The sequence below is a fragment of the Lolium rigidum genome, chromosome 1 (assembly GCF_022539505.1).
Source record: "Lolium rigidum isolate FL_2022 chromosome 1, APGP_CSIRO_Lrig_0.1, whole genome shotgun sequence".
Classification (NCBI taxonomy): domain Eukaryota; kingdom Viridiplantae; phylum Streptophyta; class Magnoliopsida; order Poales; family Poaceae; genus Lolium; species Lolium rigidum.
This window is the reverse complement of record NC_061508.1, coordinates 237,405,773-237,419,604: the sequence shown is the minus strand read 5'-3', so window position 1 is coordinate 237,419,604 and position 13,832 is coordinate 237,405,773. Positions and strand designations below refer to the sequence as shown.

Sequence of the window (13,832 nt, the reverse complement as noted above, 5' to 3'; positions counted from 1 at the left end):
GTTTTTTCACTAATTCTATGTTGTGATTGGTTACTAGCTCCAATTTGATACAAAAAAAATTGGGAACTCGTGGGAATGTGTTCCTATGTATTGATAGGCTTTTGGTTTACACGACCAATCACCGCGAGTGCTTGTCAAAAAGCTTTTGTAACTAATCGTGTAGGAGTTTTTGGTTTATTATTATGAATTTCAGGGTTTTTTATAACAAGTAGTTTAGAGTTTTGGGATTTGTTCAAAATAGCTAATGACTAGATTTCTAATAATGGAATTAACTCTTTACTTACTACTTTGTGTGTTTTTTTATTATTCCTTGGTACAGTTGCGAAATCCGCACAATTTCCTCTTCACATATGGTTACCAAATGCTATGGACCCACTCCCATTTCGGCTCGCTCTTATACACGCAACAACTATGGTTGCTGTCGGGTTTTTTTTTCTAGCTCAGATTTTTCTTGTTTCATGTCTCTACCTTTGATAATGACTTTAATTTCTTTAGTAGGTACAATAACACTTTTCTTAGGAGCTACTTTAGCTCTTTCTCGAAGATATATTAAAAGAAGCCTAGCTATTCTACAATGTCTCAATTGGGTTATATAATGTTAGCTCTAGGTATAGGTTGTTATCAAGCTCCCTTATTTCATTTGGTCACTCATGTTATTTAAAATCTTTATTGTTCTTGGGATCCGAATCCATTATTCATTCAATGGAACCTCTTGTTGGATATTCACCAGAAAAAAGTCAGAATATGGTTCTTATGGGCGGTTTAAGAAAATACATTCCAATTACAAGAACCACTTTTTTATGGGGTACACTTTCTCTTTGTGGTATTCCACCTCTTGCTTGCTTTTGGTCCAAAGATGAGATTCTTAGTAATAGTTGGTTATATTCGCCCTTTTTCTAGAATAATAGCCTACTTTACTGCAGGATTAACTACCTTTTGTATGTTTCGGATATATTTACTTACATTTGATGGGTATTTGTGTGTTCATTTTCAAAATTACAGTACCACTAAAGAGGGTTACTTGTATTCAATATCCTTATGGGGAAAAAGATATCGGAAAGAGTTAATAGGGATTCCATTTTATCAACAACAAAGAATGGAGTTGCTTTTTTCACAAAATAGACCCAAAATTAAAGGTAATACGAGAAATGGAATAGGATACTTTATTATGTCCTTTGGGGCTAAAACATTTTTGCTTATCCGCATGAAATGGGAAATACTATGTTATTTCCTCTTCTGATATTACTGTTTTTTTTTTACTTTATTCATTCGATTTGTAGGAATCTCTTTTGATAATGGAACTCTGGATAATGGAATAGCGGAGTTAACAGTATTATCAAAGTGGTTAACTCCCTCTATAAACTTGACTCGAGAAAGTTCTAAATCTTCTATGAATTCATATGAATTTATTACTAATGCTATTTCTTATGTAAGTCTAGCTATATTTGGCTTATTCATAACATTCATCTTATATGGATCCCCTTGTTCTTTTTACAGAATTTGGATTTAATAAATTCCTTTTATAAGGAAAGTCCGAAAAAATACATTTTCTTTTTAGATCAAGTAAAAAAAGATATACATATTGTCATATAATCGCGACTATATGGATATTATTTATACTAGGGTCTTTACCCTCGGTATAAGAGGTTTAACCAAACTAACGGAGTTTTCCAATAAGGGTATCATTGATGGAATTACAAATGGAGTGGGTCTTGTAAGTTTTTGTATAGGAGAAGAAATTAAATATGTAGGAGGAGGACGAATCTCGTCTTATTTATTCCTTTTTTATGTTATGTATCTGTTTTTTGTTTTTTATTTCTTAACTTAAGCTATTTATGAGTATCTTGTCGAAAAAACTATCATATCCTTTCCCTCCTGCCACCCTCTTCTACCTTCTTTCTTCTACATATCTTTTTATCTACTTACTCTACTATTTTCTGCGATTTTTTCGTTCCTCTGTGTAAATAGCCTAATCTGGGTTCACAATGAATATCATCTCCACCGTCGAGAGTAACGATCAGTCGAAGAACATCATGCATTGATGGGTGTTGAGGGTCCATATTGACTATCATGAGATCTTTTCTTGTAAGTGGTAGACCCATATTCTTAATTCATTATTCCATGAAAATAGATTATTCCATGAATTCCTCAAAACGAGGCTCGTCAAAATGCAAAATCTAAGACTACTAAAAAGGAAAAAAAATAGAACGATTAAATTGCTGCTCCTGAATATTCAACTGGCTAATTAATTTATTATAACTTACTCTATTTTCCTTTGCCAAATAAACCAGCAAACATCGATGTTTTTCCAAATGTCGATTAATTATTTTTTTGTAGTTCAAAATGTGAAGCAAGTCTTCATATCTTATTGGTGAAACTGAATACTTCAAATTGTTTTCTTATTTTTCTTCTTTAATCATAAATCCCAAAAAAATCTACCTCCTTTTTTTTTCATATATTTTTCTGATCAGGAAATATAAAAAGTAATGTCAGTTATTTTGAAATTATTCTAATCTCGTACAACAAAAATTTGCAATTGTTCATCTAGTGCTAGAATTTGGATTTATTTTATCGATGCAAATCAGATTTGGATAGAAACCTACATTCTTTCTAATACTACCTCTATTCATAAATAGATGTCTTAGATATGTCAAATTTTGGAGTATTTTAGATGGAAGAAATGTAATTTTGCTGATTTATTTATTGCTATATCTAATTTATGGAATTGATACACCATTTAATTGATATCATTTGGCAAAATGAAACAGAACATGTGCATCCATTGTTTGGCTCGAGAATTGCACGGGATAGAGATATGGTACAAGAAATAGGCTACACATTCAGTCGCCAAAGCTTTTTTCCTTAAATCTGCTTTATCATGTAGCTGATCGATCAAAACATGCTCAGCGCGACCAAAAAATATCTTGTTTTGTTATTCTTTTTGTTAGTGGGCCTCGTGGCGTTGCTCGTGAGCAGCACCAATTAGGCCTCTGAGCCTATTAAAGCCCACGAAGCACAGCCCAGGCGTGTTTATCACACGTTGGAAGTCTTCCTCCAGAATGAATATACCATACATCCTCAGCATAATTTTGGATGTACTTAACGGTCAAAGTACTCGCTATCAACCTGACAGTTGACTGGACTTTAGCAAACTTTTTCCTTGCTTCCCACACCACACTTTAATCTCACAGCATGCAAATGAAGTTGCTACCACAAAGTCGATAAGTTACTTGTGCAATGATCGATCATCACTAAAAGTACTCATGTTGTTTATCCAATTCAAATCAAGATCCACGCGACTCAAGGGCAGCCATTGCTAGAACTAATAGTACAAGGAAGGATCGCGTGTACAGTTCAACCCCTGGATTTCAACTTTGCGGGAGAGCATTATCTGTTAAAGTTTCTCTGAAATCGAAGAAGAGCTTTGCTTCATTAATGCAGTTTTGCTTTGCTACTACTCCCCTGGCAACCCTGATCTGATTTGAGTCCTGGTCTGAAGGAGCAGATTCCCGTTGCTTCGGAGTTGGGGGGGCTTGCATTCCTTTCTCTACCGTAGAAAATTATTGCTCATGACCGTCTGAGAGAGGCAAACATAACTAGATCATTAGTTTACAACAAAACGTAGATCATTACATAAGGAAATCATATATACACGTTAGTTGATACACTGAAACGAATCTTTTCTTATCAGACAAACAATTGGGTGTCGGTTATTTTTCATCTTCATAACTTTTTAGAAGAACTAATGCGCCACAATGAAACTATAATTTACAAAGGTATTAATTGGTCTTGTTGCTAGCACTTAAGTCTAAACAGAAGTATCTTTGTTATTTCTTTTTGATTTACCAACATAATCAGTCCAATGAAGAAAAATATCATGTAAGGAGACAAACTACTTTTTCCCTTGTTCTGCATAGGCCGCAAAATTGCTACTCTGTATTAAGAAGGCAAAATTAACGATGTCAAACATTGAGATGTTATGTTCATAATGTTCATAAGGATGTCAGTAGCAGTAGGTGATATCTTTCCTGTAGTCTCAAGTTCCTGCTTTCCCACTTGCATGGGAAAAAAAGGCTTTGATGTTGTTGTTGTTGTTGTTGTCTCAAGTTCATGCTTTCATCAAGTTTTTTGGTTGCTTAGGCCTGTCTGCTCTGCTTTGTTGTGAACTGGTGGAAACTCTGCAATTCCTGAAAGGCCACATAGTTTTTTAATTTGGTCCATCTATGTCTCAATCTGTTTAACTAACTTGGTAGTAACACATACAACATCCAAATCCCCCTTGGTAGTAGAATATACTACTCCGTACATGATAAAAAAAGAGCGCGCCTGAGAGGTTTATGTGTTTTTTTTTTCAGAATACTGAGGTCGTAAAAAAATTATGTTGTTCCGCCATGGCAAGGTTGGGTCCAGGATGAACGGGTGGCTGAGTTCGGTGACCGAGGCGACCACCGGCGTGGGGGTGAAAGTGGAGATGTTCTCCGGCTCCGTCCCTGTATGCTTCGAGGGGGCCATGGTATTCAGGAGGAACCTGGCCCGCATGAGCACGGAGAGGCTGCTGGCAATGTTCGACTTCATGCGGTGCAAGGGTAGGGCTCGGTGCGGCGGTGTGCCAAGGTCCAACAGAACAGACTCAGTGGCACTGCGCATCACCCTTCTTTTCTGCAGGGATGGTCGATCTTTCAAGGACTGGCGGCGGTCAAGCGGGTGTTCACAAGAGTGTGTGTGCGTCGCTGGTTGCAAGCACCACCGCGCAGTACAGCAACTTGACCTTCCGTGGCCAGGTTGCTTTAATTAATGGTCCATCTATGTCTCAATCTATTGATATTTTTTAAAGTTTATATAATCCGTCCATACATGGCAGGCTCCTTGGATCTCATTGCATGTTTGATTGGCAGGTGCAGCTGCTAAGCAAGACGAATGTGCTCATCTCGGCGCATGGTGCGCAGATGACAAACCTGGTCTTCATGGACAGGAGCAGCAGCACCATGGAGTTCTGTCCAATGGGTTGGAGGCAGAGAGCGGCAGGCAGGCAGTTTGTGTTCCGGTGGATGGCGAGCTGTGTGGGGATGCAGCACAGGGGCTCCTGGTGGGATCCTGCCGGCGACCTGTGCCCCAGCGGCAACCCAGATAACTGCAGCTGCTACAAAAAGCGGCAAATCGGGATGGACCAGGCCTACTTCTCCAAGTTTGCCGCCAAAGTCTTCAACGCTACCAAGGAGCACAAGATGGGCATCGCTGGCGAAGAGTCAGTGAAACCGTGAGGGCAATAAGGAACTTGTCAATGCAGCTAGCTCAGGAAATGTATGGAGAGCTGCATTGTTTGGACAATCAGATCATGCTGTGAGTTGTGACTTCAACTTGAAGGAGCCATATGTATGTGGATGCCCATTTAACTAATTAATGCATTTTTTGCTTTGGTTCATAAAAATGAAGGGTATTTTGATTACAGGATTCGATTAATTTGTGCGGTCAGCATGGCACATATACACATGGTCTTTCCAAATTATTATTATTATTACGTCACAAAGTTTCAGTCAATTCCTCACAACTCATAACTAATTCCAATGGTCCTTCCTTTCCTGCCCTCCCTTTTGGGCAAGAAAGGTCATAAGAAAAGACCAATCTAAATAGTTAGCGATAAGACGATAAACCAAACAAACCAAGAAGAGACGAAAATATAATAGGCAACCATTTTTTCGGGCAAGAACCAAACATACCCTAAGCCTTTGTTGGAGGAGTCATGCCCAGTGCCTTGAGGATAAACGCGTAAGTGAAGGCATCTTCTCGCAGTTTCTCAAATCTGCAAGTTAAACAAGAAAAGTTAGGCCGCAAACGCAACGATATTTCTTCCTTTTGGTACGAACAGCACGGTACACCAAGGCAATAACAAGCGCCGGAAACCAATCGAAGAGGACGTAAATAGCATGAAGTCCCCTCCCCTATTTACCTTCCCGACTTTGAGAAGTGCCCAGCACCAAGCTCACACTTGAATAGCAGGAGATTGCCATCTGTTTTCAATTCCCTCAGCTTCGCGACGAATTTAGCAGGCTCTGAGTACATCACGCGAGGATCTGCTTCTCATAGAGGAGTTAGCTGTGAGCATGTGGTGTAACAGCTTACTGTAGCTAACTAAAACTCAGAATTTGAGAAATGTACCGTTTAAGCCAGCAGTAACGAGAATGTGGGGATACTCTTGGGCTTTTACCTGCAGCATGGACAGACACCTCAGGTGAATACCAAGTAAACATATATATAACACTATACGGACACAATCCGCACTAATATTATTCACCCATTAATAAAGTCTTGTCCCAGTAAGAATCCCAGTTAATATTCATGTACTCCCTCTGTCCACAAAAGGATGTCTCAACTTTGTCAAAATATGCAAAGGGAGTATTTCTTTTTCTTGAACTGAAAATTCGTGCATATATAACTAAGGAGGCAGGGAACTATCTGTGGTGCCACAGTGCCACTGACATACTTCAGCACTCAAATAATTAGCAACCAGAAATAAACGCACTGACTGTAATCCTAATTTAGTAAAGTTCTGTAGGAATATACATATATGTCAGCACTTACGTTATCAACAGGAGAATACGACTTCATGTAATAATAGTATTCTTCTTTTCTTGGATCACCCCACTCCTGAACCAAGGACAAAGGATGAGTTGGTGTGAGAAGAAACAAAACTGCAGGTGCAACACGATGAAAGTAGGTACCTAGAATAAATCAAATAAAAAAGACAAACTGGACTAAATTGTGTGCATCATAATGGGCGCAAAGTATAATTTACGAATATCCTTACAGGCAATTATCGAGTTCCTACTTTTTAGTCAGAAGGACAAACTGACATAAAAACTATAGTGTTCAAAATATGCGAAAAGGAATTTGGTGATAGATCTTATAAGAAGACAATCATTTCCTAGTCTTACTGGATAAAAGTTAATCTAAGTGTAACTGAAGCTAATAAATGCAACACGAGATGCATACCTCCCACTCAGCTGTAGTCAGCGGGATAGTTGGGTCAAGCATAGTTGTGAGAACATCAACAAAAGGCACCCCAGCAACAGCTGCCTTGAATAAGTCAGGCCTCATATTTAGAACAGCACCCATCAATAGGCCACCTGCACTTCTCCCGTTGATGCAAAGCTTTTCTTTGGAACAGTATTTGTTTTCTATCAAGTGCTCAGCGCAAGCAATGAAATCAGTGAAAGTGTTTTTCTTCGTCAACAGTTTCCCATCTTCATACCACTTCCGCCCCATTTCACCACCGCCACGGATATGAGCTATCACGTATATAAAACCCCTATCCACTAGAGAGAATCTTGATCCCTTGAAACTTGGATCTATGCATATCTGTTGGCATAAGGAGTGTAAACAATGAAAACGGTTAGCACAACATACTTAGTGCTAAAACCTGGGTTCTGTTAATAGTCTCAGTTACATGGCAACTTTAATGGGTCAAAAGGAAACTGCTATGCTTATCAGTTGTTTGGCAGAGTTTATCAAACATGCAATAGGAAAACTCAGTATTATCAGAGACGAAAACTTCTTCAATGTTTAGGTTCTCTTTTCTTGGATGTGTCTCCTTAATTTCAAAAGGTAGCATTTAAATTTACCTTGGGCCTTGAGTGTTTCTGATTTCATATGTATGTAAACTATAATCAAGTTCATTATGTATCTAAGTATTCGATGAAACGCTGACACTTTTCCAGATAACCCCATTCCAATGAACAGAAAGTGAGTAATGTGTCAATGTGGAACAATTTTTGTTTGTTGTACACATACAGAAGAAATAAATTTACATTCCCGATTAGTGATTGGCATCCAAGATGAAGCAAAGATGTTGGCATGAACTACAGGGCACTCTTAAATATTCAACATATTCATTTGTACACTCGTTCATGTGCAGAGACTTGGTAATTGTCATACAGATAAAACTGGACTGTCCAAAGGAGTGACCCACATGACTGCGTCCAAGATGAACCAAACATGTTCGCATGAGCTATATGACACTACAAAATTGCTATTTATAAAAGGTAGTACTATTTTTTCTTTTGAAAGGAAAGCCGTGGATGAGACACCCACAGCAAGTTTTTCGTTTCTAATATAATAAGAGCCCAAATTGCGTCCGTGGGCATTTAAACCTGCGTGGCTGGGTTGTACATCCACTCCCCTAGCCAAGTAAATTAGGCTCACTTTTTTAACCAAAAAATACTAATATGGCACAGTCCATACCTCATACGAGCCATATCCATATAGCAGAACGGGGTCTGAGCCATCAAGCTTCACCATATCTTTTCTGTATAGAATGGTCATGGGAATCTGAGTTCCATCAGAAGAAGCAGCCCATTTTCTGTCTGTAACATAGTTTGACGCGTCAAATCCACCTAAAACCTACCAACATTCAAAAGCTCAAATCATCAGGGGTTCAGAGTTATTTCTACTGAAACTGATCAATAAATCAACAAATGTGCTAGAATGAAACAGATACCAAAATGCACAGACTCTGCATTTACTGCATAAAAGGATAATGCTTGCATCATGAATTAAAAATTCAAATCATTGATGGAAGCCTCATGATTATTTCCCCTTTGTTTTAAAAATGCATGTCCTTGTTGCCTTTGTACAGTCAAACTTAAACAACTTCAGCCACTGATTTAAACAAAATAAATATGTTGTCCACATGAAGATTATATCAGTGAACTTCTCTCCAAAAGTATTTTCATAACATCAGCCCATTCATAAATTTTGCTAGCATGTTGGTATAAAGCATAATGGCCAATGACTCGATGTTGTGCCTTGGACACCATGCGAAGTAAAAAATGACTCGAATGTGGAAACATACGGAGTGTTAGGTTTGTCAGGTTACAAGCGCGAAGATTTAATGTTTGAATACTGTATACCACCAGTAACTAACTAACTATACCATACCGTCAGAATGATCTAGCAAATAATGCAAGGTCGAAGCAGTAGCCAAAGCATCAATAAAAACTACCCAAACGATTATCTACTGTTGAAATTGTGCTACGGTATAACCAGGTATGAAGGGAGATCCTAAAACAGCTGTACAGATTGTTCAAATTGCACTGGTATTGTTAAAAATAGGGTACACAAAAACTAAATGGTGCAGGTGATAACTTACAGCGTCAATTTTCTTCAGCACCGATACTCCCGTATCCATGTCATAGTCAAAAATAGAAGGTGGCGTCCTCATTGAGCTATAATAAAAACGAATAACATTTGAATGGAACTGTGACGACTCAGGTTCCACTGCATATGCTGGATCAACAAAATCAATCGACTGTCCTCCCTGGAGTTGCCCAACTGCCTCTCCAGTGGCTGGTAACCGATATACAGTTGCTTTTGGTAGACCATTCTCACGCTCATATACAGCAATGTGATTCTCAAAGAGCTGGAAGTCCTGAATTTTTACACTGAAAAGAGATTCAAGTTTTATAAATAACCTGGGGTACTTAATGTTATCAATGGGCACTGCAGCAGCCGTAACACGTAATACATCCATGGATAAGAGCAAATCACAGTCCATTAAGCAAATCACAGTCCATTAAATTTGCAATGAACAAAGTAACTGATAGGTGTGTGCAGTTGTCTAATTGATGCTGATAGTACATGACTGTCCTCAAATACTCCCTCTGTTCCTTGAAGTAGGGTGTTTAGTTTTTTGAGAAAAATCTGGAATATAGGGTGTACTGCGTTTGCTGGACGATTTTAGGGTGTATTGCACTTGAGAAATTCAGAATATAGGGTGTATTGTGTTTGAAAAAAATGTGGAATAAGTCCCACACATGACAAGATACCAAGGACGGTAGGCATGGAGCCCGATAGGTTGATTTGGAAGTGGACGGACAGCGGCACTTACACCGCCAAGTCCTGCTACCAAGCGCAATTCTATGGCTCCACCACCTCCAGCTCCTGGAAGCTTACCTGGAAGACGTGGGCGCCGCCGAGGGTCAAGTTCTTCAGTTGGCTAGCCGGCATGGATCGCTGCTGGACCGCCCAGCGCCTAGCCAGACGAGGCCTACAGCACCATCCCCGCTGCCTCCTTTGCGACCAGATGCCTGAGACCATGCATCATCTCATCTTCGCCTGTCCTTTCTCACGACAGGTCTGGCATGAGGTGCTGGCTCGTCTACGCATGACATGCCAGCCGCCCGACAACGACTACGCCTCCCTTGATGAGTGGTGGCGCAAGGCCAGGCAGCTGACCCCGAAGCCCATGCGCAAAGGACTGGACTCCTTCACCCTGCTGACGCCTTGGATGATCTGGAAACATCGCAATTCGTGTGTTTTTGACAGAGCCCAGCCCTCGGTGCATGACTTGGTGAATGAGATCTTCAAAGAGGCTGCTCTTTGGGCTAGGGCCGGTGCGAAAGGCATTAGGGTAGTGCTACCGACGACCTGGGATGTGCACTGAGTCAATTTTGTATCTGTACCCCGCCTCCTAGGACGATTGTAAAACTATCTATCTTTTCAATGAAATGAAACGCAAAAGTCTTTCGCGTTTTCTCGAAAAGAAAAAAAGATACCAAGGACGGTCATGTGGTGGGCACTGGAGAAACACGAAGTTCCAACAAAGTACGTCACCCTCATCAGAGATATATACGACCGTGTTGTGACAAGTGTTCGCACGGGTGATAGTGAGACCGATACCTTCCCAGTCACGATAGAACTACATCAGGGGTCAGCCTTGAGCCCATACATGTTTTCCTTGGTGATGGATGAGGTGACCAAGAATAACTAAATAACTGGAGTGTCATAGCATCAAGCTTCTGACATTCTTTCAAACTGTAAGAAACAAAACCTAGGAAGAAGATGTAGGTAAGTCTAGAACTTAGTATTGCCGTCATACCAACGATCTTCCCTATCTTTTCAATGAAATGAAAAGAAAAATCTCTTTGCGTTTTCTCGAAAAAACAATCTATATTTCCAGGATTACTCGTTCCTACGACAAGCGAGAAAATCAGCGGGTTCAGGTCCATTAACTAGCCATACATCACGTGAATTATGTACACACAAGATCTTAGAAAATGTAAAAGCAATGCGTGTACAATAACACATTGTTTCCTTTTTTTCTCATTAGAGAGAGACTAGGTTCATGGTGCAATAGTGAAAATCCTCATAGTTCGAGTATTCGTTTAGTAAATATGTCTCTCTTATCTGTGGATTAACAGAACTAAGACAACACCATAGTGAAGCTTGAGCATGGAGTTACAAAATGTTATGTAAGAGTACATATAAGATTAATGAACTAAGACAACATCTATTTGGGAATCAGATGAATAATGTCAACGTTCGGAAATAGTATGATTTACTATTACTGTTTCTATATCATCTCCAAGTTAGTATATCTGTATATGGAAAATTGGGTACTGTCTACCTGTATATGATCCATCAACCACAAACTGAATTCTCAAACACAAATGGTGGAATGAAGATGATTACCTTTCTCTATGTGGTAGCAAGACAGTGGTCTCTGCTACATTATCCAATGGGCAAGCAACCAATTCAGAGTTGTAGAATTCACCACTTCGCCTCTTAATATAGAAATGGTTTCCACGATGGCTAGCTGTTGTATCAATGCCATCTACGCGAGGTGTCAAAACTACAAGTTCCTTGCTCTGATTGGGTATGTCTAGGTAGAATATAAAGCTTGTGTTTTTGCTTCCAGATTCAACAAATAAATACTGTTTGCTTTCAGAAGCTTGAAGACCAAGTGAAAACGTGTCATCCTTTTCATGATACAGACAAGTATCATCCGACTGATCAGATCCTAACTTGTGTAGCCATACCTGCAAAAGGCCACGAGAGGTAAAGACTCAATAAAGTATTACAGAAACTAGTAAACACACATGCCAACAGACAGAATCACAGAAACTTATGATAATGTCAAAACTTAGTACAGTATTATCCAATTATAGAATATCAATGGACCAAGAATAACTGAATAATATTTTCTTCAACATTTTGTCCAGGAAAATAACGTTACAAGAATTGGTTTGTAGGCAACAACAACACCATGCACAACACTGCAAACAGTGGCTTCAGAACAATGATCAATAGAGCAATTGCACTAAGCCGATCACAAAACATCATTATTTTGTTCTTTTGTTTAGTGTGTGTGTGCAAATTGGCTAGCACAAATCAGGATAAAATTTATGTAGGAATAAAGACTCCACATACTTTATCGGGACGAAGAATGCTATCCATTGTTATGTAGACAAGGTTGTCATCACCAGCCCACTCAACATCCGAAGTAATTCCCTTAAGAGGTTCCCCGACGTATTCCCCACTCTCCGCGTCAATGACAAAAACGGTGTAGATTTCATCGCCTTTAGTGTCTTCTGCGTAAGCAACTAGCTTCCCACTGGGACTGACCTGAAATTGTATATTTATTTCAACAAAACATATGAAATATCAAAGAGGGATATGCACGAGGATCAGGAATCACACATAGACGCATGAAGCAGGGGTTGGTCCACAATTATACCTTGAAAGCCCCAATACTGTAGTAGTCATGGCCCTCAGCCTTCACATTCTCGTCCAAGATAATGTGCTCCGCCGGCGCATCAGGTCCCGTTGGCATCACATCATGGACTGTAACAGGACCATCGATCGGTACAAGACGCCTGCAGTGCTGCGCGTACTCCTTGCCTGTCAAGGTTCTTTCGTAGTAGTAATACTGCCCTTTGCGAAGCGGCGCGTCTATATCGTCTTCCTTGATTCTTCCTCGGATTTCAGCAAATATTTCATCCTCGAGTTGTTTTGCATCTACAAGAAAGTAAACATAAGAGATAAACAAAAAATGTGATATGTAGCGCACCCACTATGGAGCAAACACCGGTATTCATTCTACCCCTATAACATTCATATAACCAGCGCCACCGCATAAGCGGCCAGCAGGCTGATGGTCCAGCAAATTCCGCCATAACAATGCAGCTCGTTCAGGTAATTGTGCATAATTATAGTATCATAAAAAATAACATTCATATAACCAGCGACAGTGCGCCAGTGCATAATTAAGCGGACGGATTCCAGTAGCAATCAAGCTGAGCAGGCTGATAGTCCGGTAAATTCCGCCATAACAATGCAGCTCGATCGGGTATTAAGCAGTGTTTAATTATAGTATATCATAACAATTTACTGGGGAATCTGGGTGAAGCCACATTGAACTAAGTACGGTAATAGACACAGCTCCAAACAAAAGCGATCTGCTCCACTCAGATCTCCTAGTTGCATAGCACGAACCAGCGACCGATATGGTATAGCATCAATTACGCTCAGAGACCCCGCTCCATTCACACGCAAGCGAGCGATCAAGCATGTCACATAATCTAGTCTAGGGAAGACAGAGAAGAAGACTAGCGATCTCACCGGACATGAGGGCGGCGGTGTAGTCGTTCTCGGCACCGAGGTGCGCGAGCACGGCCGGGTCGGCGCGGGCATCGTCGCGGAGCCAGTAGTAGTCGTCGACGCGGACGTCTCCGTGCTCCACCAGCTCCCGCGGCACCTTCCTGGCCACCGGCGGCACCGCGGCCATCGATTCGGCGGAGGCGGAGACGGAGGAGCAGAAGGGGCTCCGCCGGGAGGAGAGGGGCAGCGGGAAGAAGGCGCGGCGGCGGGAGGACTGAGCTCGGAGGAGTGGCGGGATCGGGAGACGGGGGAGCGAGCCGACGGCGAGGCCGAGGCGGAGGAGGAGCATTACTTATGGAGGAGAATGGCGGCGGCGGGCTTCCCTCCGCCGCACGATTCTGAGAGTCGGGTGGTTTGGATTGAATTGGCTATGGCGGTTTTCAATTTGTGTACGTAGC

At 40.7% G+C, this 13,832-nt stretch overlaps 1 protein-coding gene and 1 pseudogene across 1 annotated transcript; one reads left to right on the top strand and one right to left on the bottom strand.

The window, feature by feature from the left end:
• Positions 1 to 3,185: 3,185 nt before the first annotated feature.
• On the bottom strand, positions 3,186 to 13,570 carry LOC124691518 (protease 2-like). Its single transcript, XM_047224804.1, has 12 exons — positions 13,396 to 13,570; positions 12,512 to 12,792; positions 12,205 to 12,399; positions 11,467 to 11,813; positions 9,146 to 9,437; positions 8,239 to 8,397; positions 6,991 to 7,356; positions 6,580 to 6,645; positions 6,157 to 6,205; positions 5,948 to 6,071; positions 5,718 to 5,800; positions 3,186 to 3,577 (listed from the first exon to the last, which is right to left on the bottom strand). The coding sequence occupies exons 1-11, from the start codon at positions 13,559 to 13,561 to the stop codon at positions 5,719 to 5,721; spliced, it is 2,127 nt and encodes a 708-aa protein (XP_047080760.1). The 5' UTR covers positions 13,562 to 13,570; the 3' UTR covers positions 3,186 to 3,577; position 5,718.
• On the top strand, positions 4,379 to 5,261 carry LOC124656335 (annotated as a pseudogene).
• Positions 13,571 to 13,832: the final 262 nt, after the last annotated feature.